The following is a 27,293-nucleotide window of genomic DNA, read 5'->3' as shown; positions in this document are numbered from 1 at the left end:
TGCCAGAAATAAAGTACTTATTTTATTTGCAGCAGTTATAATAAACAGTCAGTAATCAGGACCCACATAGGCGTACACCCCACCCACACAAAGAGCCAGTAAAATGAGAAAATTCAAATGGTTAAAGATCACATGAATGTCTCCATTTACAAAGCAAAGTTCACATAATCTCATTAACAGTAAAAGGCTTTGATTTTTTTTTTATTCTTTAACAGAAGCAAAAACTATAAGGCAATATACTGTAAGCAGATAAATATACATGGGGCAAAATCAACTCACAATTCCTGTTCATTTTCCCCTGCTACTTCCTGTAAGTCTGAATCAGCTACAAGTGTACGCCATACTGCCTGCTGAATGACTCAGTACAGATGGTTTCCCCTTGGCTTGTCTATTACAGTGTAAACTTTTGGGTGTTCGGAGTTACGTTACACCACAGCAGACAAAGCCTCTCCCAGAGTTCAGCCCATAAAGAGTTAAATCACAGGAGAGGCTGAGAACTCCACAGTGTATAAGACCTTATTGCATTGACACATTTGGCACAAGAGCAAACATCTTCTCAAAGTAAAAACAATCTGAATGTGGATCCTGTGTATTCATTCCTTGCACACCTAGTGATCAAAATTAAAGACAAGCAATAATGTCAAAAAAACAAACACACATTGTCTCATAAATGTGGCGAAACAGAGCTACAAGTAAAGATGAAACGAGTCATTACATAGGTTTTGCTACAGGCTTGGCCCTGGTTCGGTGTCATATTCTGATTCCTGACCAGCTAACACTAACATCCAGCTTCCATCAGTGAACCAAGCGCTGATATCAACTCAGACAGCAGGATCATAGTTCATGACTCATAAAAAAAAAAAATAAGGGCTGCAGTCTGAAGTCTAACACACTGGAATCCAAGCTGGTACGTGTGTGTGTGTGTGTGTGTGTGTGCGTGTCTGAGAACAGGGTCAACTATTGTTAGCCTACATGCCAATAGAGCCAGCTCTTTGCATATCAGTGTGAGCCCAAACAGCTCAAAAATATCTATAGTTTCATCAAAAGATTCATCGGAGCACATTACAGGTATATAAATTTAGATTGTGATTGTAACAGCGACCGGCAGCTAGTGCTGATGAAACTCCACATGAAAGAAAGCATGCTTCTAATCCGAATGCACAACCATATTTTACATCTTGAACCAGCCTCGTTAATAGATTTAATACAGTGGTAAATTCATAGTCAAATATGGAAAAACTGTTGAACTGAATTGAACTCATTCAATGTTGGTTTGGCCTGTTATGAACTGCACCATAAGGTCAACATTAATAACCATAGTACATATAATATCCTTATTGACCTACTTTTTTGTCATCATGAGTCGCAACTCTTTAATTTTATTTGAACATAATGTAAATGACACAACACACACTTTTCAGTAGGAAAGAAAATGTCTTAGTTTTACTTTCTAATTTCACCTCCAGTGGGAAATAATGAAGTCATAAGAGCACAAATGTGAAATGTAATGTCTGTGGAAACTGAGAAAGTATCTGGGTTCATTTTCATAATAAAACAGTAGAAAAATAAGGGCTAGCTACTATCTTGCTGACACCTGTAAAACGCACCTTAAGACAGTCTCATCAAGAGATCTGTGGTTGGAGTGTGCAAAGAGTTTGAACTGGTATTTGAAAGAAGTGAAGAAGGAGGAGGAGTTCAGTGTGTGTCTGTGTGCATGTACATACAGAGTGTTGTCATGGTTATTTTAAATGGCACCTCAATAGTTTCCAAAGCTAGAAAAATACATCTTTTTCATAGATTAAACCAACACTCATTGGCCAAGCACTGGGTATTCAACACTCAACATGTTTTAAAACTGCTTAAGTCAACTCTCAGTGGTCCATGCAATCAAGCAGCTGTCTCATATCTGCATGAAACCACCATATGGTGCAAGGTCTTGCCCTGCAACAGGGAAATAAAATCATTTACAGATCAGGGCTCTGAGCAAGTCTTAATTCGAACCTCATATGCTTATATATGTACACACGTACGAGGGGGGAAATTAACAGATTTTCTTTGCTGCACACAGGAATAAAAAGCTAAATAAAAATCTCTTTGGGCTCTGTTAAAAACGTCTTTAGCAAAAGTGTGAAATGCCAAGCCTGAGAGGTTGGACAATCAGGGAAGTCCCTTCAGTGTCAAGGGTCAGTAGTCGGAGACATTTCTCACCCTTATGATGTGATCCACCAACGTCCTAAGTCTCACAAACCACTTCACTGACTCGTACATGCTAGACACGTGAGTGCACACACATCCACACGTGCATTCAGACATGTAAATAAATGTGTAGACGCATGTGCACACACACTTATACACAAACACACAGTCTAACTGAAGAGTTTAACAAAGCAGCCTTGGCAGTAGGGCTTGTCATTCTGCTCCTTGAAGGTGCCTTTGTTAAGCTGCTTGAGGCAGAAAGCACACACAAAGTGCTCTGGGTGGAACTTCTTGCCCATGGCCGTGATGCAGCGGCCGGTGATGGGCTTCTGGCAGCCGGAACACAGCGAGCCGCGCCGCTCGTGGTAGTGCGACTCACAGTACGGCTGGCCCTCGTGGTCAAAGAAGCTGCCGTTTATGAACGGCGTGAAGCACTCCTGGAAAATTGGAAGAGAAGAGGTAGAATTTAGGATGATGGGGTTGACACAAAATGGCCAGATTCATTACAGATATGTTGAGTGGCTCACCCTGCACACAAAGCATTCAGGGTGCCAGAGTGAGTTGAGAGCAGAGATGTAGTTCTCCAGGATGGCCCGGGCACAGCCACCACATTTAGGGGCAAACATGTCAAAGTAGTCCTTTCTGCAGAACGCCTTTCCATCCTTCTCATGGAAACCTAGAGGGCAGCAAAGACACACAGTGACTCACTCTGTATGCTTCTTTTGATAATGAAAATTCAACACTGCTCTTTTTTCACACAAGCCAGGTGTTGTGTTATTAATTGATGAGCAGTTGGTACCTTCTGGTCCAAAAAAGGCTCCACACTGGGCACAGAAGAAGTGCTCTGGATGCCAAGTCTTGTCCAAAGCGGTCACCACCCTCTGTGAAACAAAGGAGAACCAAACGGACAATTATTCACTTTCTGCTTAAAGGTGTCACCCTTAAACCACAAGGAAAAAGGTGGTTCCTCGTGCTGCTCCAAGAGAAAGTACAGTATATGCTTGTATGTCTGTCAGTATAGGAGAAACTAACAGAAAGTCAGAGGCCAGGAGACGGCAGGCAAAGTCCACAGAGGCAGTGTGGGAGGTGCTGGAATGCTATGACTATTACTTCATGTTTTCCAGGCCTGATAGCATTTCTCAGCGGCTTCAGCTGGGAACACACTCATACTGTCCATGTAACAAGATTTCAAAACATCCACACCTGCTAAGGGCAAGAATTACTCACTGCAAACCACTGTTACAAACCCCTTTATATTTGAGAGCACAAGTGGTTCTTGGTTTTGCCACCAGGGGGTGCAGTGTTGAAAAAGAGGGCTTTTTGAGGTGGGGCAATTTTAAATATTCATCATCTGTATAGATACAGAGTGACTAAATTGAAAATATCACTCCAGGGGCCAAAAACACTGCAAATAAATCAACAAAGTAAATCATAAAATCAGTTCCAAAATCATGAAACTATTCACAATCAACTCAGATGTTAAACACAATTACTTCATGATTTTCTTTATTTAGAAATTATAGAGGATACAATCCCACCTGCACCTCTGGTAAAAAGTTATTAGAAATGATTTACTAAAGAAAGGAAGAAAGAAAGATGTCATGAATTAGGAGACCTTGGCAGTGACTCATGTTGGCCTTTCCCCAGGTTAATATCCACTGTCTACTTTCCTTCCAGTACTTCTGGCTCCGTATGTGTGTGTGTGTGTGTGTGTGTGTGTGTGTGTGTGTGTGTGTGTGTGTGTGTGTGTGTGTGTGTGTGTGTGGTGACAAGTGAGAGAGGAGAATAGTATGCAGTAAGATGGACATATGAGTTAGTCAGTCTGTATGCACAAGGCAACCTGAAGTCCCTTCTCCTCTACTGCCTCTAGGACTGTGTGTGTGTGTGTGTGTGTGTGTGTGTGCGTGTGCGCGTCTGTCTAATCAAAGTTGATGTCTGCTTGAGAAATAAAGGCAATTTCCGACATGTAGTGATTTTTCCAGTAAAGCCTTAATCCATTAAGTTATGAATAAATAAATATCATTATCCACCCACCCATGGTACACACGCTAGTGTGTGTGTGTGTGTGTGTTAATGTATGCATTACTAACATCCAGTATGGGTCCATTACAGTAGTGGCATCGCGGTGAGAACAGGTTGTGGTAGTCTTTCTCACAGTAAGGCTGCCCATCCCGCTCAAAGAAATTCCTGGAGCCTATCTCCTCCTGGCAGTGGGTGCACACAAAGTGCTCGGGGTGCCACGTTCTGCCCATGGCAGTCACCACCTGGTGTGGGGAGACACAGCGCATTAAACTGAAATGAGCTTCTTAGGGAAAGACCTGGCTCAGCAGAGAAAATCGCTGCAGCCTTGCATGCAAGAGGCAAAGGGGATATTGCCAACAGCAGCAGATGCAGATCTTATAACAATGTTTAAAGAATTAAAACATTACACATTTAAGGTTATTTATTCAAAATAATCCCAGTCCATTTCAGTTGGATCATGATTGATGATGAAAAGAATGTTCTTTAAACAGAAGTCTCAAAGTAAGCAAGTAAGTAAATAAGTAGGTAAATGTAATAACACACAGAATAAAAGCTTCAAGTTTTATATTGCTCAATTTATTGGTTACCAATTAAGTAAAAGCTGAATTATTGGTAGATTGACTGTCTTCTTGGACCTTAAGCAATCAGCACAGCCTGAGATATGTGGAACAACCCATCCAACTTGGGCAAATGCATCTGGAGTGCAAACTTCCTTTCACCACATTCTCAACAAAAAAAGCTAAGATGATGTTTTATATTTGATATTCTAAATTATGTTTGATTTGGTAATTTGTGTGTATACATTACAGATTACAATCCTGTGTGCACATGTATCGAAAATCATGCAAGTTTAAATTCAGTATGTGCACCAAGTGAAGTCTTATTTGAATGTGTACTTGTATGTGTATGATTCAGTGTCATCATCACCTGCCCAACAATGGGTTTCTTGCAGGCTCCACAGACACCTTTAGCCACCGTTTGGACTCCGAGTCTGTTGAGGTCGGACTGCAGGCTTCCCAGCATGTTGTCCAGCTTGTTGGCAGGTTTGGGGGGACCGGTGGGAGAAGTCTTTCCCTGGGACTGGATCTGGCGGAGACGGAGGACCAAAGTGGCTTCATTATACCATTCAGATATATGACAGGTTGACAAAACAACAGAATCAAAATAGCATTGCAGTTAATACTTCTTCGGACATTCAGTCAGAAGTCTTCACTTAGATCCATGATTAGTTTTGCAGTCATAGTTTGTAATGTCATTCTTTGTCTCGGTCTAATCTATGTTACTGTGTTTGGTATATGTTCTCATCATTTTGGATGATACGTTTTTGGACTTACCTCCTTGTCGTCTTACATAATTTTGTTTGTTTGTCAAAATTGTTTGTTACAACAATCTTTCCGTAAATTTCTGGAAGTACAAGTAAACAATCTATATGGTGGTCAGCTGTCTCCTCTTTCAGGTAGACGGAGAGAAAATACCAAGTCAAACCACTGACATATCAACCAGGAAAAAAACACGTTCTTATCAACTCTAATCCATGTCTGCAGGCTTTGATGATGACTCTTTTATATTAATATTGTGTGTGTGAATGTGTCCCCTTTCAGATGGTGTGGTTATTGGAGCTTCATGACACTTAACATTCCTCTGAGAGAGAAAATAGCATCTCTGCTCCATGTACTCTCTGTTACACACACACACCCAGCTTACCTCTGACCAAACAAAACAGCCAGGCATCTCACAGGACTTTGACCTGAATGCAATTATACTCTAGTACCCGTATCAATATCCTACTTTACAAGTCTTCACCAAAACGACTTCAATAAAGACACTATGGATTCTAAAGGAGGTGACAGTACATGGCATTCAACTTCAACATGCTGCTATCTAACCTAGTGGGACCTGTTGACGGAAGTCCTGTGGGAGATGCTATAATTGTGGTGGTAACTGTGCTGTCATGTGGCAGATCAGGTTTCAGTTGCACTGCGAGCCTACCATTCCTGCGCATGGCAGGACAGTTAGTGTAACGGGAACATGGGGGGGGTTACACTCCTCTTGCCTCTAAGCTCTTAAACTCTCCACTCCACACAGAGCTCACAACCCATGGCGCCGTCAGATGTCAGAATTAGAAGAGGGACTCTCTACCCTGAATGTCAGCACCACTCATAACCTCAACTGACTGGACTCAGGCTACCTGTTGCAACTTGGCATGAATGGACTCCAGTGGTAAAAAACAGAGCCAATGACCAGATCAAATTATATAATCAAATTATATAGCTCACATAGAGTTGTATACAATTTTACAATGTCTTGGATTTGAACCAAATATCCTGTAAACAGTAAAAGTAAAGTAAAACAACTCAAAGTGTAAAAGAAAGCGGCTGATAGAAAGTGAGAAGAGAGTATGAGAAAAGGAGAGGTGAAGAAGGGTGAGCCGTGCCTGCATTGGTGGGAAGATGGGGTCGTACTCGGTCTGACAACCCACTGAAACAAAGACCTTGGGAGGCGGAGGTGGCGTGATGGGCTTGGGAGGGGGGCTAGGTGATGGAGGGGGCTGGACAGGGGGAGGCGTGGGCTCCCTGGGGGGAGGAGTAGGCTCCTTGGGGGGAGGAGGGGTAGGTTCTCGAGGAGGGGGAGGGGTCGGAGGGGGAGGAGGTAGTGGCGGAGGAGTCTGCTTGACTGGGGGAGGCTTTTTGGGTGCTGGGGGAGATTGCGGAGGGGGGAGGACTTTTCTCTGTGGGGCAGGTGATTCTGGAGGGATGACGATCTGGGGGAAAGAAGGAAAAAGGAAGAGCAAAGAGAGAAGAACAAACATAACATACAGAAACGGGTCAGTGTAAAGAAAAGGAAAACAAACTGTTTAAAGAGACTGCCAAAGACAAATATAATCTTAGGGCAATGTGAAACATTATATATATTTAATATTCGCCAGTTAATTTCTTGAGACCAAACAAACATAAGCCAAACCATCAGAGGGACACATCATTTCCAACTGACTCCTGCTGTGCGCCTCTAATGTCTACCTTATCCACAGATGGATGGGCCCCTTCTTCCCGTGTTCGCTGTGGGTTGGACATGACGATGACTCCCTCTGTCATCCAATCATCTGGCTGTTGTTTACGTCTGCGCTCCACTCGCCCAATTCCCAGTTTCCCCTGTAGCTCCTCAATGAGTCGGTCTTGCGAGTTGCTCTTATTCACAATGATCGGCCCCATTTTACGTCGCAACATTCCCTCCCTGAACATTGGATGCACATTGGAGGTCTCTTTGGTGCGGCGTATAACCGACTTGAGCTGGAGAGTAGATGATATAAGGAGGTGTGGGAAGCTGGGGTTGTGCCAATCACCAGAAAGTCCATGTTGGGTTACAAACACAAGCACGACAGGCCCAGCACAGGATGTCTCACTCAAGTGTCAAAAATGCTCAAGCTCCGGCTCCAGAATATGCTTTTTTTGTCAGGCATTCGTGTATCCAATCAAATTTGCCTGTCAAAGCCAAACACAGCCTTCAATTCCATTCAAGTTCATTCTCTACTGTCAAGTCCACTGAAAACTACTCGGGTATCTGTGGCACTGCATGCTGGATAGCTGAAGTCAAGACAACATAGGTCTATTACAAAATGCTTGCACATAAGTCTGCTAAAGCAAGGCCAAAGATCAAAGAAGTAAAGTTCCTGTACAAACCTTTAATAACATGCACGTTCTTCAGCAAAAACATAACAATATCCACCCTGCTGTTTTTGTATTGACACCATCAGTGATTAAAAACATATTTTTTGCATTATCCATTGGTTGCGCAAACATGACAGGCCAGGCCCTGTGACTAACCCAGCAATGTCGACTGAGGCGAGTAGGGGCGTGCGGAAACATCCTTTCAGCAAAGCTTTCAACATCAGCCACAAATAGTCTCTACAGGGAGATTTCTCCCTCAAGCCATTTTGCAATTGCTATGCAATCACACCACATGCATCACACCACATAGATGGAGGAATTTCTACTCATCAAGACACTTTGTGTTTTTGTATTTTTGCACAGCTCCTTGAGTATTTGTAGGAGCTGCTCTCCCAAAATGAGCTTATTTCGGCAACTAGAGATGCACTGTGTTTGAACAATTATCTGACACAGCTGTTCTGCCATTATTGTCAGAGATAATTAATATCTTAGGTCACATGGCCAAATAATATAAAGACCACATGGGGTGCTAAAGCTTTATGCCAGCAGCATATTTTGGGAGAGTCAAGTTGAGCGTCCTACTTGGCCAGAAGCAGATAGTCGCTCAACAGCAGAGGGCTGCTGTGTGGGCAGTTCCAGCGTCGCATCTGGTGTCCCTGGGCAGGAGGAGGGGGTGAAACACTCATCCATCCAGCTGGACTCAGTCATGGGTGTCAGGGTTCCCTCTCGGCTGAGATCAGGGTAAATTCCGTCTTCCTCCTCCCAAGATCTGTCTTCATCTCCAGGCATAACGGAGGCAGGTGGCTGGTTCTCACTCAGTTGGGTGGAGTCAGGAGCTAAAAGTTTGTCTAAAGCATCATCCAATAAAGGCTCGCGGCATGGCCACGTTAAATCCAGCATTTCACCTCCCTGCTTTTCTGTAGGAGGGGAAGGCAGGCTGTTTGATGGTACAGCAGCAAGTGGAACTGGTGAGGCTCTGGGACTGCTGGTGCCTGGAACTGTGTAAGTTTTTCTGATTGCTGAAGCAGGACTCTTAGGTACTGCAGTTTCACTCTTTCGAACTGTTACTGGACTTGAAAGCCTTGGGAGTATTACTGGGCAAGAAGTCACTGGACTTGAAAGTCCTGGAATTGAAACTGGACTAACACTCTTGGGAACTGTTTCTGGACTCGCCCTCTTTGGGACAGTTACTGGACTAGAGATATTGGGGACTGTCAGTGGACTTGCACTTGGAACTGGACTTGAAAGCCTTGGAACTGTGACTGGACTAGCAGTCTTTGCAGCACCTTCTGGACTACAATTTACTGGAACTGGACTATAGCTTTTTGGGATTGGGCTTGGGTTTTTGTGAAACTGACTCAGATTAGAGCATTTAAGATCAGGTGGACTAGGACTCTTGGCTCTAAGAATGGGACTTTGGTTTATAGAAACAGTAACAGGACTAGGGCTCATGGAAACAACTACTGGACTGAAGCTCCTGGCAGCAGGTACTGGACTAGAACATCTGCCAACAGTAACTGGACTTAAGCTCTTTCCAAGTGGACTTGAGACTTTACTAGCAGAAACTTTAGTGATTGACATATCTGTAGTGCTGCTGACCTCAGTTTGACGAGGAGGCTTTATAGTCCTAGAGATGCTGAGGCTTTCCACGTGAGAGGTCTCAGAGGTGACACTGCCACCATCCTCTATCTGTTGGATCTGGGAGTACTGAAGGCTCTTGGACGATGCAGGAGCTGAACAACCCTCTTCATCTATATGGAGTTCCAATGGAAGAGGGGTACAGGAGGGAGTAGTGTAACTAGAAGGTAGAAGAGTATCCTCTGAACCAATATTAGGATTTATAGATGAGGCGGTTACTGCTTGGACACCTGGTGAACAAGCTACCAATGAAAGGTCTACTGCCTCCTGATTCACAGACAACTGAGAGCCAGACTGAATAGGGTGCAATAACGTAATGATCGCAATGTCCAAACAAAGACAAGACATACACAGTGGCAGAGAAAAGAGAAAGAGATCGGGAAAAACACATTGAGAATGAAGGGAATGAACAGAAAGTTGTCTCACACAGAAAGCCAGGTAGGGGCACAGTTCGCTCAATTGTCTAAAGAAATCATTCCTAAAATACTACAAAAATTAACTTAAAATGAAACCAATGTTGTCAAAGTCTTTTTGCCCTCAGACATGCAGGGGGCAGCCACAATCATTTCAAATTTCTTCTTCAAGTCTCAACAAAAATTGTAATCTTCATTAAGATAACATTTATTGCTGTGTTAATGGGCTTTAATACGAAAGGATTGGATTGCATTATGCTATGTTGTCAACATATGTTGATTTTGCTTTTGTTATCAATCCCACAACAGTATGCATCCAGTATGACTTTTGGTCAAACGTGACACCAACTTAAAGTCAATTCTAAGTTAAAAGCTGGTTGTAAATTACTGGTCAGTTCTAAAATCTTTTGTTCGAACAAAGAAAGGCTGGTCCAAAATAAATGGCAGGTTAAAAAAGAAGTAAATTAAAGCACCAACGACTACATTCATGCCACTGCAACATTGCAAACATTTACGCTTGTAAGTGAAATCTATTGAAAGAGTAAAACAGCAGAATATCTGTTCCAGGAAAACTTCACCATTTTTTTCCCTGCTGTACCGAAAACATAACAAAACGTGATCCCAAAACCGAGGTACATACAGAACCATGAATTCTGTGTATCATTACACCCATAGTATTGAATGTCTATTAAGGAACTCAGCAGCAATCCATTTGTCATTACAAAACCTCCAATATGGAAAGGACACTGAATACAATTAGTCTGATCCAATGCGTAATACCCTAAACATCTGCAACACACTCCTAAGAAGTTGCACAATGCCAAAAATAAACATCCTCCATCAAGTGTTCAAACCCCAATGACCCAAAATCCACCCACATGTGAACCATACTCACATTGCTCTGGACTTTGAAGTCAGACAGAGAGGCCATTAACTCATCCAGCTCTCGTGTGGCAGAGGAGGCAGACATTCGGGCTTGCTGCTGTGCTGGTGTTTCATCTTGTCCATCTGTTTGTTCGTCTGACACAACCAACGGTGTGGGACTGAAGAAGAAAAGTGTTGATATAACAATCCTGAGCACTAATTTAAAACAACTACATGCAATGGCATCATTTATATGCTGCTTTAATAATTTCTCGCTTACATGGGTGAGGGCACAGAACTTTCCAGCTCATCCAGAAGGCTCTCTACACTTGGTCGTACATCCTCTATTCCTCGAGCTGCCGCACTGCGTTTGGGCTTCTCCAATACAGGTGGAGCAACCTTGCCTGCAGTAGAGACTCCATTCTCCTGGATATGGTGGATGACACTGCTGGCTGGCAGTGGGGGAGCTGCTTCTTCTATTACAGAAAAAAAAATGCTACATGAATTTCCTTCATGGATCCACAGTGCATAGTTTATTACATTGTAAACCCCAAAAACACCAAAATACAGTGGAGAGAAGGGACATCTCTGTGCAATACCACAAAAACAAGTGCCAAATTTAGATAGTGACTTCTGAGTTAGTGACTTCAGAGAAACATAAGCATTTCATAAATTGTAAAGTAATCTCTTTGTGTACCTTCTGTGGGGAAGGCAGGGGTGCTTTGCTGGACAGCATTGAGCTCCAACAGCAGGCGGTCCAGTTCAGACAGGTTGCTGCCCAAGGATGAGTTCATGGCTGATGACTCACTACTCTTCTGCTTATTAGGGAAACTGTACAGAGTAGAGAGAAGAACCAATATTTATCATCAATAGAGCTACAGACTGAGAATGTTTCTAAGTCTTGACATCAGAGTTTCTGGCTCACCCATGTGTCAAAATGTAAATGGAGATTTATAGTATATTGTTTTCACTTATGTGTCAAATACAAACATAAAGTTCCCACTTTTAATGTCCTCCCTTTAATTGACAAAAATATGGTAGAGGTTTTTCACAACCAAGGAAAGTTATCGATATTCCCAAAGAGTTCCCTCACTTTTGGGGGTACACGTTGTGAGACTGTTTCTAAACTGTTGATCCCAAGTCCTACCTGTATACGTGGTCCTCTTCACCAATGGGTTGGGTTGGACTGCTGCTGTCTCTAGACCAGGGACTTCTCTGAGCTGAGCTGAAGGACTGAAGAGAGGAAGTGAAGTCACTTTAGAGTATTCAGAAGGCCATTCCCAAATGAACAAATGTATGCTTTTATTCATGAATAAATTAAACAATGTTTTTAATCAAAGGGCATACACAATAACATGCATGTGTGCATTTACCTCTGTTTCGTCTAGTCCGTTTAGGGTTTGCTCAGAGGGAGTGGGTGGGACTTGGGGTGGAGAGCAGATGTCTTGCTGGGTCTGACCCCCAACAGGGAAGGAGTAGGCGGTCTCGTCAGACAGGAAAAGCGGACGCTTGGCAATGTGGGATGTTGTGGACTCAAGGTCCGCCAACAAAGCATCTGCAGAAACACAAAACAAAGATTTTATCATCACAGGTCTGAAGCTAATGTTAATGTCTCTCGTTGTGTTCGGCCATTGTGGACAATGACTAAAACAGACACTCTCATTCTGTTTCTCTGTGAAATGTCTTGAAAAGGTACTATATAATGATATTAATCGCCACTGCAATACAAAATTATGTAAATGTGCCCATTCCAACGTTAGGATTCACAGTCTATCTAATATTTAGCACTGTAAAACGCCTAGCAACTTATCATCGGTTCCGCTTGCATAAACACAGGATTAAATAATTATAGCGTCTTTCGCAATCGGTCAAAAACTCATGTGCACTGACATCAGTTGGAGTTGTAAAAGTTGAATCATGCAGACTGTCATAGCCACTCCTCTGGTTACTCATTGACCCTCGTCTGCCTGGAGTCTTGACATGTCTTAAATCCAAGAGTCGCTGTCAAGTCTGCAGCCAGGTATACATGCTCACAATTACCATCGACACGCCAACAGCTACCATCTCTGCATGAAGGGGTCATTTAGTATTTTGAGAGAAACAACTACTAATTTAGCAATCCTAACCAGTAGGTAGAAGGACACATAACATTATAGGGGATTTAATGAAGAGCGCAGACTGTATTACTGAATACTTGGGCTTATTTTAGCGCGCTCACTCACCACAGCAGGGTTTAGTTTCTCTTGCAGAATTTCACAAGTCCTAAAAAATAAAAGCCTCAATTTAACAAACTTCCACTATCATGAAATGTCTGAACAAACTATTAGTACAAAATTACAGTTCATAAAAAATTACATATTTTCCATTATACCAATATATATGAGGCTGTTAAGGACAATGGTGTCGTCAATATGAAGTTCATTAGCTAATGTAAAATTCTAGACAAAACTAAATAAACCATAGTTAGAAGCACCAAATGTACAGCGCAACTACAATCAAACAAGTGTTATTCCTAATCTCAGAAAAGCTGAATATAATTAAAACTGCACTTAACTGTGAGGTTTTTAATGTACGTAATACTGCAATATTGCCAGTATGTACCAAACACCAACTACTGTACCAAACACCAACTACTGCAAAGTGCCATCCTAAAATAAAGCAGTGAGGCAAGAAAGACAAACCCATAGCTAAAGTAACATGGAGATGAGACGTACCTTAGGAAAAGACAAGATGTTACACCCAGGGAAGTGAAGAGGAGATAATACAGAGAAAGAAGAATAAGTGGAGGAGGAAGAGGGCAACCCAAACTGACTGTCTGCCAGGCAGGAACTGCCTTTCTTAACTCTACCATCAGCAATAAGAGAGCAAGAGAAGAAGAGAGGGAAGAGGAGGGGGGAGAGTGGGGTGCAACTGAGAGCAGAGGAGAGGGTCAGGGTAAAGAGGAGAAGGAGGGGTTAAAATTAATGGGAGCGGGTTAGGTTCACCCCCACTGCTATGCCAGCTCCAACCTAGCTGCCTGAAAGCTCAAGCAAGAGATACTCACGCAAATGACGACCCACTGAAAACAGTCTCTGAGGACGGCGCTGTCCAACTTTGGCAGGCTGAGCACGTTACAGTAGATGAAGGAGTACACGCCGTTGTGAAATGAGGAAAGTTGAGAGCAAGCAGAGCTCTTATCAACAAGGGCATGCCCAACTAAGGGAGTGGTATCACAAAGGTATATAAAGGTATAATCAGCCCCTCCTTTGCACTGTCAGCACACACTCTGCTTAGGTTACTCATGACTCAAAAGTACAATAAGGATCCGATTAAAATATGATCTCTTCTGCAATATCAATTCTAAGCACAACAAGATTTCATGAGGAGACTAACTACATGTGTACGTTTTTATCCTGAAAAGGAATTCTTAGTATATCAGAGTATCATCAGTACAGAACTTACAGTACAGTCCAGTGACTTGGACCGCAATGTTTCCCAGACTGAGAGGAGACACAGCAGAAGCAGAGCCAGATCAATACCAGATCCACTTGGCCCAACTTAGCATCAGCATGGTTAGCATGGTTAGCATGGTTAGCATGGCTAACATGCCAGTTGACTATGTTTCACAGCACAGACTCCATTCTGGACACAGAAGCCCGAGCACATTCCACAGAGACAGTTTCATTATGGATGCAGGACAGCCCACTGTTTATACTACTGCAGCCAGCTCTCTCTGTGTGTGTGTGTGTGTGTGTGTGTGTGTGTGTGTGTGTGTGTGTGTGTGTGTGTGTGTGTCCTCATCTCTCACTTGGTAGTAGCAATAAACACACCCATAGAAAGAGAGAGCAAAGAGGCAGAAACAACACAACTGTTAATCTTCATATTTGGTACCAAGTATGGCATATGATGAAACCTACCATTCAAAAGATGTTTAGAACCATCCAACAGACAGGTGTATTTGGCACTGCAGACTCTAGGCTCTACGTCTGGTCTAGTAGAAGGGGAAGTCAACAACGTGCGAACTTATTCTGAGGGGTTTTCCTGTTTTTAAAATGTAGAGGTTAAGACCTCTTCTTCTTTAAAGCATTTCCCGTGATGCAGCTGATTGCCCACAACACAGACCGAAAGGGAGATATGGATGTACCTTTTTTTTTTACGGTCTACACAGTCCTTCTCCCTGATCTTCATTACGGTTTACTTCTCTGAAATACTGCATAAATAAATTGTGCGCATATCTGAAAAGCTTCAGTACATATCTGCTGCTGATGTCACAACAAAGTTTTACTGCAGCTGGTGGAGACCACAGTCAACAGATGTTAGCCCAGATGGTTTACACAAGAGATGTTAATCAACTTAGCTCTAGAGCTGAACTGGCTTTAACCCTGCTTATAAAGAATCTGCTGCTCCAAAATAGAGTCACGCTAAAACACTAACCTCCGAGCTAAATGAAATGCATATTCTGGTAGGCAATGGCTTGTGGGAGATCTGTATACTAACTAATGTCTAAGAGGTTTTAAATGAAATCAGCAGCCCATTTCCCCTCAACAAAGTGGTTGCATTACAGTCCTGTAATTAGGAGGACATAGGCTAAACATAAAATATGGAAACCAGCAGCTCCAGGGTTGCCTTTGTTCACTGAACACTGCGTGCTGCGAGGCATGCTCCGGCCCATCCACACAAACTACACAAACACACAGAGGTGTGTCAGCCTCCTCCTCTGCCAAGGGAACATACCGTGACACACAAACTCGAGTGCAAAGCACAGACTAGTTCCCCAGTGACCAAAAATGGAACTACAGTAAAATGAGGAACTCATAAGAGCCTCCTGAATCATCTTACCCTTTGTAAGGAGAGGCAGGAACTTTTGGAGATAACTTTATTTGTGCATATATTTTTGGGAAATTCAAATATAAGGGGACTCATAAGGGGACTCATAAGGGGACTCATAAGGGATAAAAAATCAGTTTGATGTGTTATAAGAACAAAGCTATGGTAAACCTTCAGAGACTCAACTTCCTGAGAAGCAGGCAGTTGTGAAAGGGTGACGGATCTACTCCTGCCTGCCTACCTAAAATAGGCTACATCCACATCTAACAAACCTACGCCAATTAAACACAGTGCGCCCTCGTCATTTGAAGCTAATGCACAGCGAAAAAAACACCAGAATTCTGTTAGCTTCCATGTCCACGACACTAAATGTGACATGGCAGGGCACAGCTGGGCTCAAACAATGAGGAATGGCAGTGGGAGTGGCGAGAGAGATAGCGAGTGAAACTGGGAAGTGTGTGTGTGTGTGTGTGTGCGTGTGCATGTGTGTGTGTGCGTGGCGCAGCAAGCAAATCCTCAGAGGCTAAAATGTGGGTTGACGCAGATTAAGGAGACTCCCTTCCTCCCAGATGAATGGTGTGCATTTTAATTACACAAACGCCGCTCCGCATGGGGCTCATTACAGGAACGAGAGAGAGAGCGAGAGAGATAAAAAGGGGACTTGGAAGATTGGGATGGCAGAAAAAGGGATGAAAAAGACACGAAAATTAGAAATGAAAGGGGGGGGGGGGGGGTGCAGGAAAATGAGGGTATGGAAAGGAAACCATTTGAAGAGTCAAGTACGTGAACAGCAAAAGGAAGGACAGATGTTGGATCAGCACTTAAATTACACCCTTTCATAGTCAAAATAAACATAAAACATAAATATAATTGAGAGAAAGCAATCCTGGAACACTACTTTTACTCTACGAGGTTTGAACGATGTTGAGTCCTGGACGTCAACAGAAGCGAGCCTACATTATCCCTGACAGGAAATCCTGCCTGCCTGACACTGCACACACTGCTTGAGCCCCTATCAGTGCTGACCACTGCAGAGAGTGAATCAATGATGTCTGCTTCTCAACACATCTGCTGGTAGTGGTTCATTTCAGGAAATAGGTCCTATGAAATGTAATGCAAAAAAACACAGCCATTAGCGACCTGCAGGGGGTGACATCGAGTTGTGTGTGAGAGCCGAGCACACTTCTGGCTTTTTCTCCTAAAAGGCTGCTGGTATACAGAGCAGGCTTTATCTGCGAGGTTCATAAATGCCGAGGCATTTACTGAGATATGAGCTGACACCGAAGTGAAACTAACAGGATGAATATCAGCTGGGAGATTCTGTCTGCACTGCAGGTTTACCTGTGTTCTCTGACCTCCTTTCCGCATCTCCCTACTCTCATTCCTTTAATTTCTTTCCCTCTGTATCTGATGTGTTGCAAGGTGCGCGCTGGCTGATATGAATTCCTAACGTGCCACAGCTCGTCTTCCAAATATGAGAGGAAGAGGGAGAGACGGGGAGAAATGCAAGAGTGTGATAAGAGAAAAGGAGGGACTGAAGGCAAGATAGGACAGATGAAAGAAAACAAAATGTCAGCATCAAAGACATTCTGTATATAATCTGTTTCAGGGAAAGGGGAATATCTGAATGTAATATTTAAAAAATGAAAATGTAAAAACAAACTCTATTGTAAGGAACAGCCTTTGGTTACTCATCTGTGAGTGTACGTCGACATGAAGTGACAGCCTTTCATGTTGTGTTGTGAGAGAGATGGCCTTTTAAATGTGACACAAGCCGACAGAGCATCACAGAGATGATGAATCCCCCTCTTTGCTTCCACCAGAAGGGGAAAAAAAAAAGAAATCAGGACGAGATGGGCGCACATGCACTTACACTTTACTCCCCTCTGGGCTCGTGTTGGACAGCAGAAGGCCTGTGCCTGTGTTCATTTGGAGCGCTTCAGCGGGCACACTAAATTAAATCACACTAGAAACACACACACACACACACACACACACACACACACACACACACACACACACACACACACACACACACACACACACACACACACACACACACACACACACACACACACACACACACACACACACACACACACAGGTGCACCAGCAGAACAACAACACTGCACACAGGTGCCTCTCAGTTAGGCTGCCCACACATACCAGAGACAGACTGAGGCATCTAGGTCCACTATAAATACCTTCCCGCCCAGCCCTGACCTGTGGGAGCAGAGACGTACAGTAGATGATGGATGGCCATGCCGGTCAAAGCAACAGTAGGACATTGCAGACCACCCAACCAGCCTATACTGTGTATTACATTACATTTGCTGTACTGTCTCATACACTTCTACATGGTGTAAAGAAGAGCCTGGTTGGAGTTTCCTTATGTTAAGATCAATGACGTGCTACTGCTACAAATGCTATTAAATGGAAATGGCACCACAGCCCACACTTGCAATTAAGTCATAGAATATGACTGCTTACACAGCAGTTTGTAATGCACTCTAAACTATTCAATACAATTACAGTCTGTCTTGGTCTTAATACCGGACTCAGGCCCAGAAAAAATCCTAAAGTAAAGCAAACTGACTGAATCCCCTGTAAAACAGAGAGTGTGACTCCTGGTGAACATGGTCATATGATTATGACTTTAAGTAAGAACTTCATTAAAGGGGGGCCGTCCTGGTGTACTGATGTTCCATCCACCTTTGTTGCATGTCATACCCATCTCTCGCTCCCCATGTTTCCTGTCTGGATCTACACAGGCTGGATTCTGACAAGGGCAAAATGCCAGCAGGCAGCTGTTTTTAGCTTAGTTTAAAAAAGCTAAATCAACTGTGTCTTACCTGCCCAGCACCAAATGGCAGACAGACAAAGTTAGCGAAAAAGGTTGGACTTGGCCAGACACACGACTGCAAATGAATGATACTGTTGCTCCATATATCTGCTAGATGTGTAAATAAGGCGCTGTTTGCTTATTTACACTTAAAAGGTGATAAATGTCAGTGTTGTGTTGACAGCTTGTTCTGCTGTACCCAAATGGCCAAAAAAACAAATCATTCAAAGGGAATTGTTTCTTTATTTTTAATTTTCTTATTTACTTTCTTGCCAAGACTTAGATGATACCACTCTTACGTTTGTGTTGTGATGTGGAGTTAGAGCAGAGAAGGGATTAGCCTAGCTTAGCATAAAGATTAGAGACTGGGGGAAAAACTCCACAACTTTTTTACATTTCGTTATGTTTGTGTGCAAATAAAGGCGATATAATATGTGAGCTTGGGATGCGTTGGTAGTCTTAGTGTTGAAGACAGAGCCAGGTTAGCGGTTTCCGCATAGCTTCTGTCTTCACGCTAAGCTAAGCTAAGCTAATCTAATCTAAACAGCCATGCACCATATTTGACGCACAGACATGAGAGGGGTACCGATCTTCTTCTCTAACTCTAAGCAAGAAAATTAATAAGCATATTTCCCAAAATGTGTCAAATATTTTTCAAATTATAGGGTACCAACAATGCTTTTCACAGAACAACCACTCCGATATTCACAAACTGATCACATGGCACGTAATGAAGTTAAGCCTTCTGACAAGGGTGCAGCCACTCGACCGCAGAAACAGTCACATGTTTGACACCTCATCTCTGATCACTTCCACCCAGAAAGTAACACCCTTTCAGCCTACTGATGACTCTGCTTTTCCAGAAATGACTGTGTGTTTGACCTCAACAAATATGTATAAAAAAGCTATAGTCTACAAGGTGTCAAAGGAAGGTTCAGATATCCCTCCTCTGGGTTGTAGGTCTAATCAATAAGCCCCAATAAGAGCCTTGAATCAAGGATTGCCTTGTAATGAAGTAACGTAAAAGAAAATAAGAGAAGGACAGCAAGTGAAAGACCAAGTCACCACATAATCCTGCACTATACTATATCTGTCTATGTAATTCATGCGGATTAAGAACATTATCTGTATCTCTCCATTTCACTTTCTTTAGATTCTTCTGTTGTTCAACCAGCATCTCTATCTCTTCTAAAGTGCTTCACAACTGAACACAAGCCATGCTGCATCTCTGTTTTACAGTTACAGTTCGAGCAGTGATGCCTAAAATGGATGGAGATTTTGGATCATTTCTTATGTCTTTTTGTTTGATGCTTTCCTTGCACCTGCCCGGATTTAGTGAAAGAGCGAGAGGGAGGGAAATCCATAATGTCAGGCATAACTAGAATATGCTTCTTTTAAATTGCTGCTTTGTGCAGCTCAAGAGTAAAACACACTCAAACACACAAATTATATCTATGATCACTCTAAAGAGCAGACTTCTGTATTGTCATTTGCATTATCACACTGAGCCACAGCAAGTTATTAACAGGCACTTTTCACTTCCTCTCCTGTCTGTGGTTCAGTCACTTCTGATGCCATTTCTACTGATGTCTGAATGTCTATTGTTCGGTTGTGGCTTGTCATTTGTGTTTGTGCTGTTTTTTAATCCTTGCCACAAACCAATTGCCCACTGGGACAATAAATACCTACTGAACTGAACCATTACATTTGAGTAAAATCAGTAATAAAAGCTTTTTTGGATGGATGAATAATGCACCAACCTCTGCATCTGACTGTAAGAACTGAGACCAGAGTATCTGTAACTAAAACAATACCAGTCAAAAGATAAAACCCACTCTCCTCCTGCCGTCTCCCACCCACCTCCCCTTACTTATTCCCCGCAGTGAAAGGCTTACAGAGGAACACAGAGGTAGTCTGTGGGCGCAAAGGCTTTCCTGTGGTTTACGTGTTGCTCCTGTGGCTATTTTGAGCATCTGTGTGCACGCAGCAGTGGCAAAAGCACCACTGAGGGTGCATTTACTAAAAGGCAGCATGAACAATTGGTCATTTGGAGTGTTTAGTTGAATTGCAAAATGTGTTTTGGTAGTGATTTTGATTTTGACTGAAAATAACCTCTAAACCAAATGCACACGCTACGGATTCAAAAGGAAAAGAAAAGGTCAACATAATGGCAAGTGGAAGAGTAAAACTATCCACCGAACTGTGGTTGTGAAATTGAAGACCATTCATCCAAACACCTTCTTCATCAATATTGTCAGACAGGAAATCCTCAGCTTTTGTGCTGAGGCGATGCCACTCTGCCTGCCGAAAGACAATTTACTGCTCCAACTGGGGCCTCTTGTCTCAAGCAATGCACTTTCTAACAAGATCTGTTTGAGGACTTTCAGCAACTCCATATTATGACTTTTTAATGATTCCATCCCTCTCTCTCTGCAATAATCGGTACAATTGCAAAAATCTAATGAAAATATACATGAAAATGTATTTTTAAGACCCATGTGTAATAAAGGTAATGCTTCACTTACTGATATATTACTCAGGAATACAGTATTCATCTGTCAACTTTCCACCATTTCGAGTTTATACTGACAGGAACCTGATAATATGTAATTACAAAGGCCCAATGACAAATGATTGTAAAGGGGCATTAATGACATTTTGTATAGCTGAAAACACAAAACATCTTTTCATGCTTTTCTAATGAACTAATTAGCTCAAGTAAATTTAGATAAACATGATTAATAATTCATTACAATTCACGCACTTAAAAATTGTGCTTTCAATTTACTAACTTTTTCTGGAGCTTTCAACTGAGCACCGTCCATCTGTTTAATAAGACTGTGATATGCGGTTGAATGCTCTGGGGAAAAGGAAGAGGAAGAGGATCTTGAATACAAAGTTTCTTCGTCAAACTACTATTTCCAAAGTCAAGAATGACGCTCGATTTCTGAGCTACTCTGCTTAGCTTGCTACGATCATAACCCAGACTTGGATAAGTGGCAGAAAATAGATGGCTGGATGGACGCACGATCTTTCCCCCCTTTGCCTAATCAGTTCTGTCTGGTTCTGTCTTTTCTGGGTTGAAGTAGGTCACAGCACCAGAAACAAGCTGCTCTTTGTCCCCCTCCGGCAGGACAGGGACGGAGGGAAGAGGATGGAGAGGAGGGCTTGTGAGGTCGGCAAAGCAGGCCAAATCATTCCACTGGAAAACAGTGAGCTTGGTGTGGGTCCCAGAACCTTACAGAACCGTGTGTGTGCATGTGTGTGCATGTGTGTAAACCCTTGTTAAGCCCACACCCCTGTAAACCTGACCTAAGCATCACTGATGCTGTCATTAACCCGAGTGGGGTCTAGATCAGGCTTCCTGAGTGATCCTCTTTAACAAGCCAGATGCTGATTGTAAATCCAACTAAAGCACAAGCACTCTGAAACACACACACACATTTATACTCACTCATATGCTCACTTTCACTCGCATGCACACACTCACTTGTCCTCCACCCCCCCACCGCTTCCCAATTCATCAAAGGCCTTCTTTGTGGTGGCTTTATATCCCAAAGAGGGCAGTACCAGCAGTGTGTTCGTGGCTATTTAAACCTGCGCCAAGGCCAGAGGAAACCTGCTGGGCACAAACCCATTTCCTAATAAAACAGAGATGTGTTATCTAAGCCTGCAGCCATGCCAGCCAGACAACCTCTCGGAAAAATGACATTTAGGAGCCAATTAGAGGAAAGCCTGAAAAGCCACACAGGTGTATTTAAAAGGCCATCTGGCATTGTAAGAGCTCCATTTCATATGACAAATACGCATTCACTGAACTGCAGCAAAGGACCACTACTTAAACCACAGTTTCCTTTAGAAGTGGTTGATTCCTGTTTGTGCAACCAATCAAATTTTGCAATTACTGTGGCATCTTTATCTTCTATGCAAAACAGTTATACCAGCTGTTTTCCTATTGCAGCTTGTGTCAGAGGATCAGAAGCGTTGTATCAACCGAGCTGTCAGTCACTGTCAGACTGAGAATCTCACAAAGTCAGCAAGGGACTCAATTCATCAGAGCGCAGCAGGATGGTGGAAGGCTGATAACAGCTTGAGGCATACATGATCCAAACTGTGTTTAACTGCACCTTATTTTCTCCATATTGTGCTCCATTTCTTCATTGACAACATGCTACGTCAAGCTAATGAGCTGTTCTGGTTGCCTGGAAACAAAACAGAAAAAAAAACAGCGAAAACAACAACAAAGAAATTCAGGATTTAATAAGACCAAAAAGCCAACCAGTTCCTTCTGCTCACATTAGGGATGTCACCAAAAATAGGACAGGATGAGGCAAGTCCACAAGTCAGTATGACTAACATGACCTACAGTGGGCTATTCTGTGGGCTAGCAGCAAAGAATCCTCCTGACTGCCACTACAACAGAGGGGTCACTGAGGGCACTTCCTGTCGTGAAACATGCGTCTAGCTAAACGAGAAGCTGCCCAATAAAAAGGACTCATTGAGCTGACAGAAAGCAGGACAGAGAGACATGGCTGGCACATGCAGTAACTACACTGCCTTTTGCTTGAATCCCTATGCGCCAAAATGTTTTTTGGTTTGGTTTTCCACATAAACCCTGGTTCCAAGAAACCTACAGTAGCTGTTAGGAAATGAACGCTGCAGGATGTTGTTATGGTGCGCTGGGCCCATGAGAGATGACATGACGGTTGTCTGAGTGTAGAGCTGTCGCTGCTTAGTCAGCTTCCCCTTCAGAGCTGTCTGTCCACACCAGCAGTCTGTGATCAGGAGTGTGTATGCATTGTTTTGTGTGTGCATACACCATATGTTTCAAAGCCCCCGCAGCATTTTCATTGTAAATTCAAACAGATGGACAAACGTCGCTGGGGGAGATGCACGGGATTCTCTCAAGCCTTCAGATGCTACATTGATTCAGTGTGTGATTTATATGCACGTGTCACACACAGACTTGCCTAGTGTAGGCTCGCCCCATGTTGCATTAAGCCGAGGGTTACTGGAGATGTCATTTACAATAACAACTTGCCAGGTTTTTGAGTTCAAGTGAAGAGGAAGTTAACTGAAGGGGGGTTTTTGATAATGGGAACTTCCCTAGCATGGGTCAAGCTCCAAAAACGCAGGATCCTACACTTCTCATAATGCAACTCAATTGCGCCTTTTGTTAAAACCTCCCTGGCTGGGAAAAAACATGAACTAATTATTACACTGTAGAGTCACTGATCCATCACTGCATCATACTTTAAAGAAATAAAGAAGATTGACTACTGCTGAAAACAACAGTGACTGACTGACAAGGCTGTACTACTAGTATACAAACTGTCTCTGATAAACTACCACTCAGGCATAAATGACATCCGTGTCACATTCAAATACGGAGTATGTAGAGGAAATGTCAAATGTCCACATGTGAGCTGTCTGACGTTTCTTTTGGTGTATAAACAATGAACCAACCTAAATTTAGACTCGGTTGAGTATCGAGGCTACATCAGATCTCATTTGGAGTTAGTAAAGAACTACTTCGCCCACTCTAGGAGTGACATTTCCAACGCTGCAGCTGCCGTGCTGACTGGGCTCTGGGGAATCACTTCACTTCAAATGATGGCACTAAAGTGACAGTAAAGAAAATCAGTGAGAGAGAAACAGAGCAGTTACTGTATTTGCAGACATCAAACGGAAATACTGGAAGGTACTGCGGCTCAAAGTCAGTAAAAGGAAGTTAACTTTGGAGGCTATTTGACATTCATGTCTTGTTGGTGCAGGCCCAGGGCAGTGAAGCAAGGAGCAACGCTTGGCAGCGCTGATAGCTGAGGAGGGGAGGTCAATGAAAGTTTGCCTCAGAACACGGCACAGCATCTAAACTGCAAAGACTGCATAAATATAAGGAGACACACATATAAATCCATGTCTAACATAACAAAAGAAAGATTTTCCAATTCTGACTTTCATTACTGACTGGAGTTGAAAACCTGACAATTGAATTGAACTGATTAGGCCATTGCAATCAAGCATCACAATCTGCCTTGATCCAAATCTTCCTGAAGGCTAATCTGCTCTCCTGCAAACTCAGCCATCTTTAAACTGTCAATAGATTGCAGCCTGCAGCTTCCTATGTGGTTCACCACAGGAATGGTGGGGAGTGGGGAGGGAGAGGGAGGGGGGGGGGGGGGGGGGAGGGAGAGACACACAGACAGAGAGAGAGAGAGAGAGAGAGAGAGAGAGAGAGAGAGAGAGGGTGGGGCAGTGCAGTGTTTAAGGAAGATACATTTTGGCTTAGGCCCAATCCCTGCATGTGGGCCTGATCCACCCCAACGCCCTGCCTGCCTGAGAGCAGCGCTAGCTCCCACAGCTGGTGCTGAAGGAGGCGTAAGGATATAGCAAATTGAGTGTGTGCACATGTGCGGAATAGGAGGGAGAACGGGAACCCTGCAGTCAGAGTCACTGCTTTCATGTCACGGGTGTTGGAGCAATGTGGGAATAGGGAATAACTGTTAGGAATTAACAATAAAAGTGAGGGAAAGGTGTCTGCCGGTTGGTGGAAGGTTTCTAGGTGCTGCTGGCTCGGCACTTGAGAAGAAGGACTCCTCTGCTAAAAATACATGTAGGTTTCGTTGTCCTCTCTGGGCTCTGAGGTGCACTGCCTCACTTCAGCTCTTTGGGAGGTGCTTCTTCAGATCCACGACTGCATGTAAACCATTTCAAATCTTCAACACTTTCAATTTTCACATAGAGATGGAGGAAAGACATCCCAACACCATCCATACAAGCATACGACATGGGACAGGAGGAGTTATCTGTAGCCTACATTTCTCTAAGTTTGTGTGCCACACAGGTCTCTGCTAAAACGATGACAGAATTTACAACCCTGTGACATGGTAATTACACAGGGTTGTGTAACGCTCTTTTTTAAGCAGCTACTTTAAGGAAAGCCCTTCACCCATGTAAGCTGAGAAGGTATCCATAAATATTGACTGGATATAGAGTGACCAATATTCTTAGTACAGCCTCACTCTCACCATCGAGACATCAACCAGAGAACTGGGTTTTGGCCCAAATTAGATATATCTGGATGTTCTGCTCACTCTACTGTAGTCAAATTGCTTTTTATTGTAACGTAAAAAATGCAAAACAGAGCCAGTCTGAACAGCGTCGTCCTGCCTGGAATGGGAATGATATGATTACACACTGAAGAACAGAGCTGTATCTCTTATCTGACAGCAGGTCCAACCTGCAGGTAATACTTTTTGGCTGGCTTTTGCAAAACATTTATCATCTTTGACTTTACGAATGCATTCGGGTGTTTTTATTTGTTTTGTTTTTTTAAGCATCCAATGAACCTGACTCCCTCAATGCATCTCACGGATGTCCTGCTAAACTTAACCTTACAGTTGCCAGGGTAAAACTCAAAACCTTGTACACACAAACTGCAGTCAATGCTTGCAAAATGAAAACAAAAAAATCCTGATCCTGATAGCACTGTGCAAGCTGCATTACTTCAGAGGTTTCCTTCTGTTTTTAATTACGCTCCACACTTTTCCATCACTGAAGGAGGTCTGCATGGTTGCTTGTACAAATGATTCTACACTATTGAAATAAACTTGTGAAATATCCCACACGACTTGCAGCAGTCTCATTATAACCCCTACATGCATAGCTACGCTAAGACAAGAAGAATGACTACTACTACTAAAACAATAGCAAAGGAACTGAGAGGGAGAACCAGGATATAGTGAGCGTCAAGAACATTGTGCTGAGCCCAACACATCCTCCCTGTCATCAAAACCTGCCCTCAGGCATTACATTTTCTGCTGTCACCAAGTGTGCCATAATTCAGCAAGTTAAGCTCGTCTTTATAAGCAGACGGACAGCAGGGCTCTCCAGGATTCATCTGCTACTGACTGTGTGAGCAAATACAGCACTGGTGTGGTAATCAGCTGAAATCAGGGCTGAATTCAAGCTGAAAATGAGTTGCAGGGGGCTTTAAATGGGCTACAGAGGTCCTGATCCTTCATGGAGTCACTCTCTCTGTTTTTACCAGAGAAGCCACTGTTACCTTCCCACCTGCTGTAGTGGCAGTTATGTAACCCTGAGGGGCTCAATCAAATGTCAATTGACCAGCGGTCTACTTTATATGTTCCTGCTAGTTTAGAGTATGACAAAGTTGGAGGAGCCCTGCTGCAGCCTATCATGCCTTGTTAAGTGACGTAGAGGAATTGTTCGCCCACAAACACCGCCGGCCAGAGCACTATGTCCTCTCAAACACATTTTTTACTTTACAAATACCAGCTAATACACGCGTTAATTAGGCTAATTTTTGCATTGAGTCTGGTTCCAGTGCTTCCTTCTGTCGGCACGCGGGGCCTTTCAAGGCATGTAACCTCGCGCTGAGCTGAACCTGTGAGACTTTACCTACCTGGACATGTATATATACATTTCTGACCCAAACAGACAAATTAACTACAGTCAACAACCTCCTTAAAACCCTTCGTTTGGTTGAATACACATCTAACACCGGCAGCCTGTGTTTGCGCTAACACACGCTGTGTAAATGTTGCGTTCAAGGCGAGCGAACTTACCTAAATCATCCATGTTGGCCGGAAATCGTTCCAATGCTGAGAACCGGACCCGGTCCTCCTCTGTCGATCACAGCTGGACTGTAAGCAGCCGATTGAGCTCCCGATCGCCAAATCTCCGATCACAGATCTCCCTCGGTGAACGCAGTGAAGTTTTCAAGTTCCCCTGCTGCTCGACGAGCCTCAGACACACTCACGAACACACACACTCTCATACCCTACTGCCCCCCTGGAGTCTCCAACAGTCCACATCCAGCCCCCT

At 43.3% G+C, this 27,293-nt stretch overlaps 2 protein-coding genes across 3 annotated transcripts; both read right to left on the bottom strand.

Moving 5' to 3' along the window:
• Positions 1-7: 7 nt before the first annotated feature.
• Positions 8-27,185, bottom strand: LOC139282572 (paxillin-like). Of its 2 annotated transcripts, none has more exons than XM_070902347.1 (11): positions 27,035-27,185; positions 12,172-12,353; positions 11,946-12,031; positions 11,496-11,629; positions 11,079-11,274; positions 10,830-10,977; positions 5,146-5,304; positions 4,287-4,460; positions 2,996-3,077; positions 2,724-2,872; positions 8-2,633 (listed from the first exon to the last, which is right to left on the bottom strand). In XM_070902347.1, exons 1-11 carry the CDS (start codon positions 27,045-27,047, stop codon positions 2,367-2,369), a joined length of 1,590 nt encoding a protein of 529 aa, XP_070758448.1. In that variant the 5' UTR covers positions 27,048-27,185; the 3' UTR covers positions 8-2,366. The 2 variants fall into 2 exon arrangements, with proteins under 2 accessions (XP_070758448.1, XP_070758449.1); XM_070902348.1 differs by having other exon boundaries at positions 11,079-11,271.
• LOC139282811 (arp2/3 complex-activating protein rickA-like) lies at positions 6,204-8,672 on the bottom strand. Its single transcript, XM_070902698.1, has 4 exons — positions 8,466-8,672; positions 7,236-7,505; positions 6,653-6,979; positions 6,204-6,212 (listed from the first exon to the last, which is right to left on the bottom strand). Exons 1-4 carry the CDS (start codon positions 8,670-8,672, stop codon positions 6,204-6,206), a joined length of 813 nt encoding a protein of 270 aa, XP_070758799.1.
• Positions 27,186-27,293: the final 108 nt, after the last annotated feature.

This window comes from Enoplosus armatus, chromosome 3 (assembly GCF_043641665.1).
Source record: "Enoplosus armatus isolate fEnoArm2 chromosome 3, fEnoArm2.hap1, whole genome shotgun sequence".
NCBI classification, from domain to species: domain Eukaryota; kingdom Metazoa; phylum Chordata; class Actinopteri; order Centrarchiformes; family Enoplosidae; genus Enoplosus; species Enoplosus armatus.
The sequence above is the reverse complement of the archived record's forward strand: the minus strand, read 5'-3'. Positions and strand labels throughout refer to the sequence as shown.

Coding starts and splice junctions, on each gene's coding strand:
- LOC139282811 (XM_070902698.1), bottom strand. CDS start 8,672: ATGCCTGGAGATGAAGACAGATCTTGGGAGGAGGAAGACGGAATTTAC. Junction 7,506..8,465: donor GACTATCTGCTTCTGGCCAA/GTAGGACGCTCA, acceptor TCTACTCTCCAG/CTCAAGTCGGTTATACGCCG. Junction 6,980..7,235: donor CCCATCCATCTGTGGATAAG/GTAGACATTAGA, acceptor TCTTTCCCCCAG/ATCGTCATCCCTCCAGAATC.
- LOC139282572 (XM_070902347.1), bottom strand. Junction 11,275..11,495: donor CCCTGCCTTCCCCACAGAAG/GTACACAAAGAG, acceptor TTTCTGTAATAG/AAGAAGCAGCTCCCCCACTG. Junction 2,873..2,995: donor AGCCTTTTTTGGACCAGAAG/GTACCAACTGCT, acceptor GCTGCCCTCTAG/GTTTCCATGAGAAGGATGGA.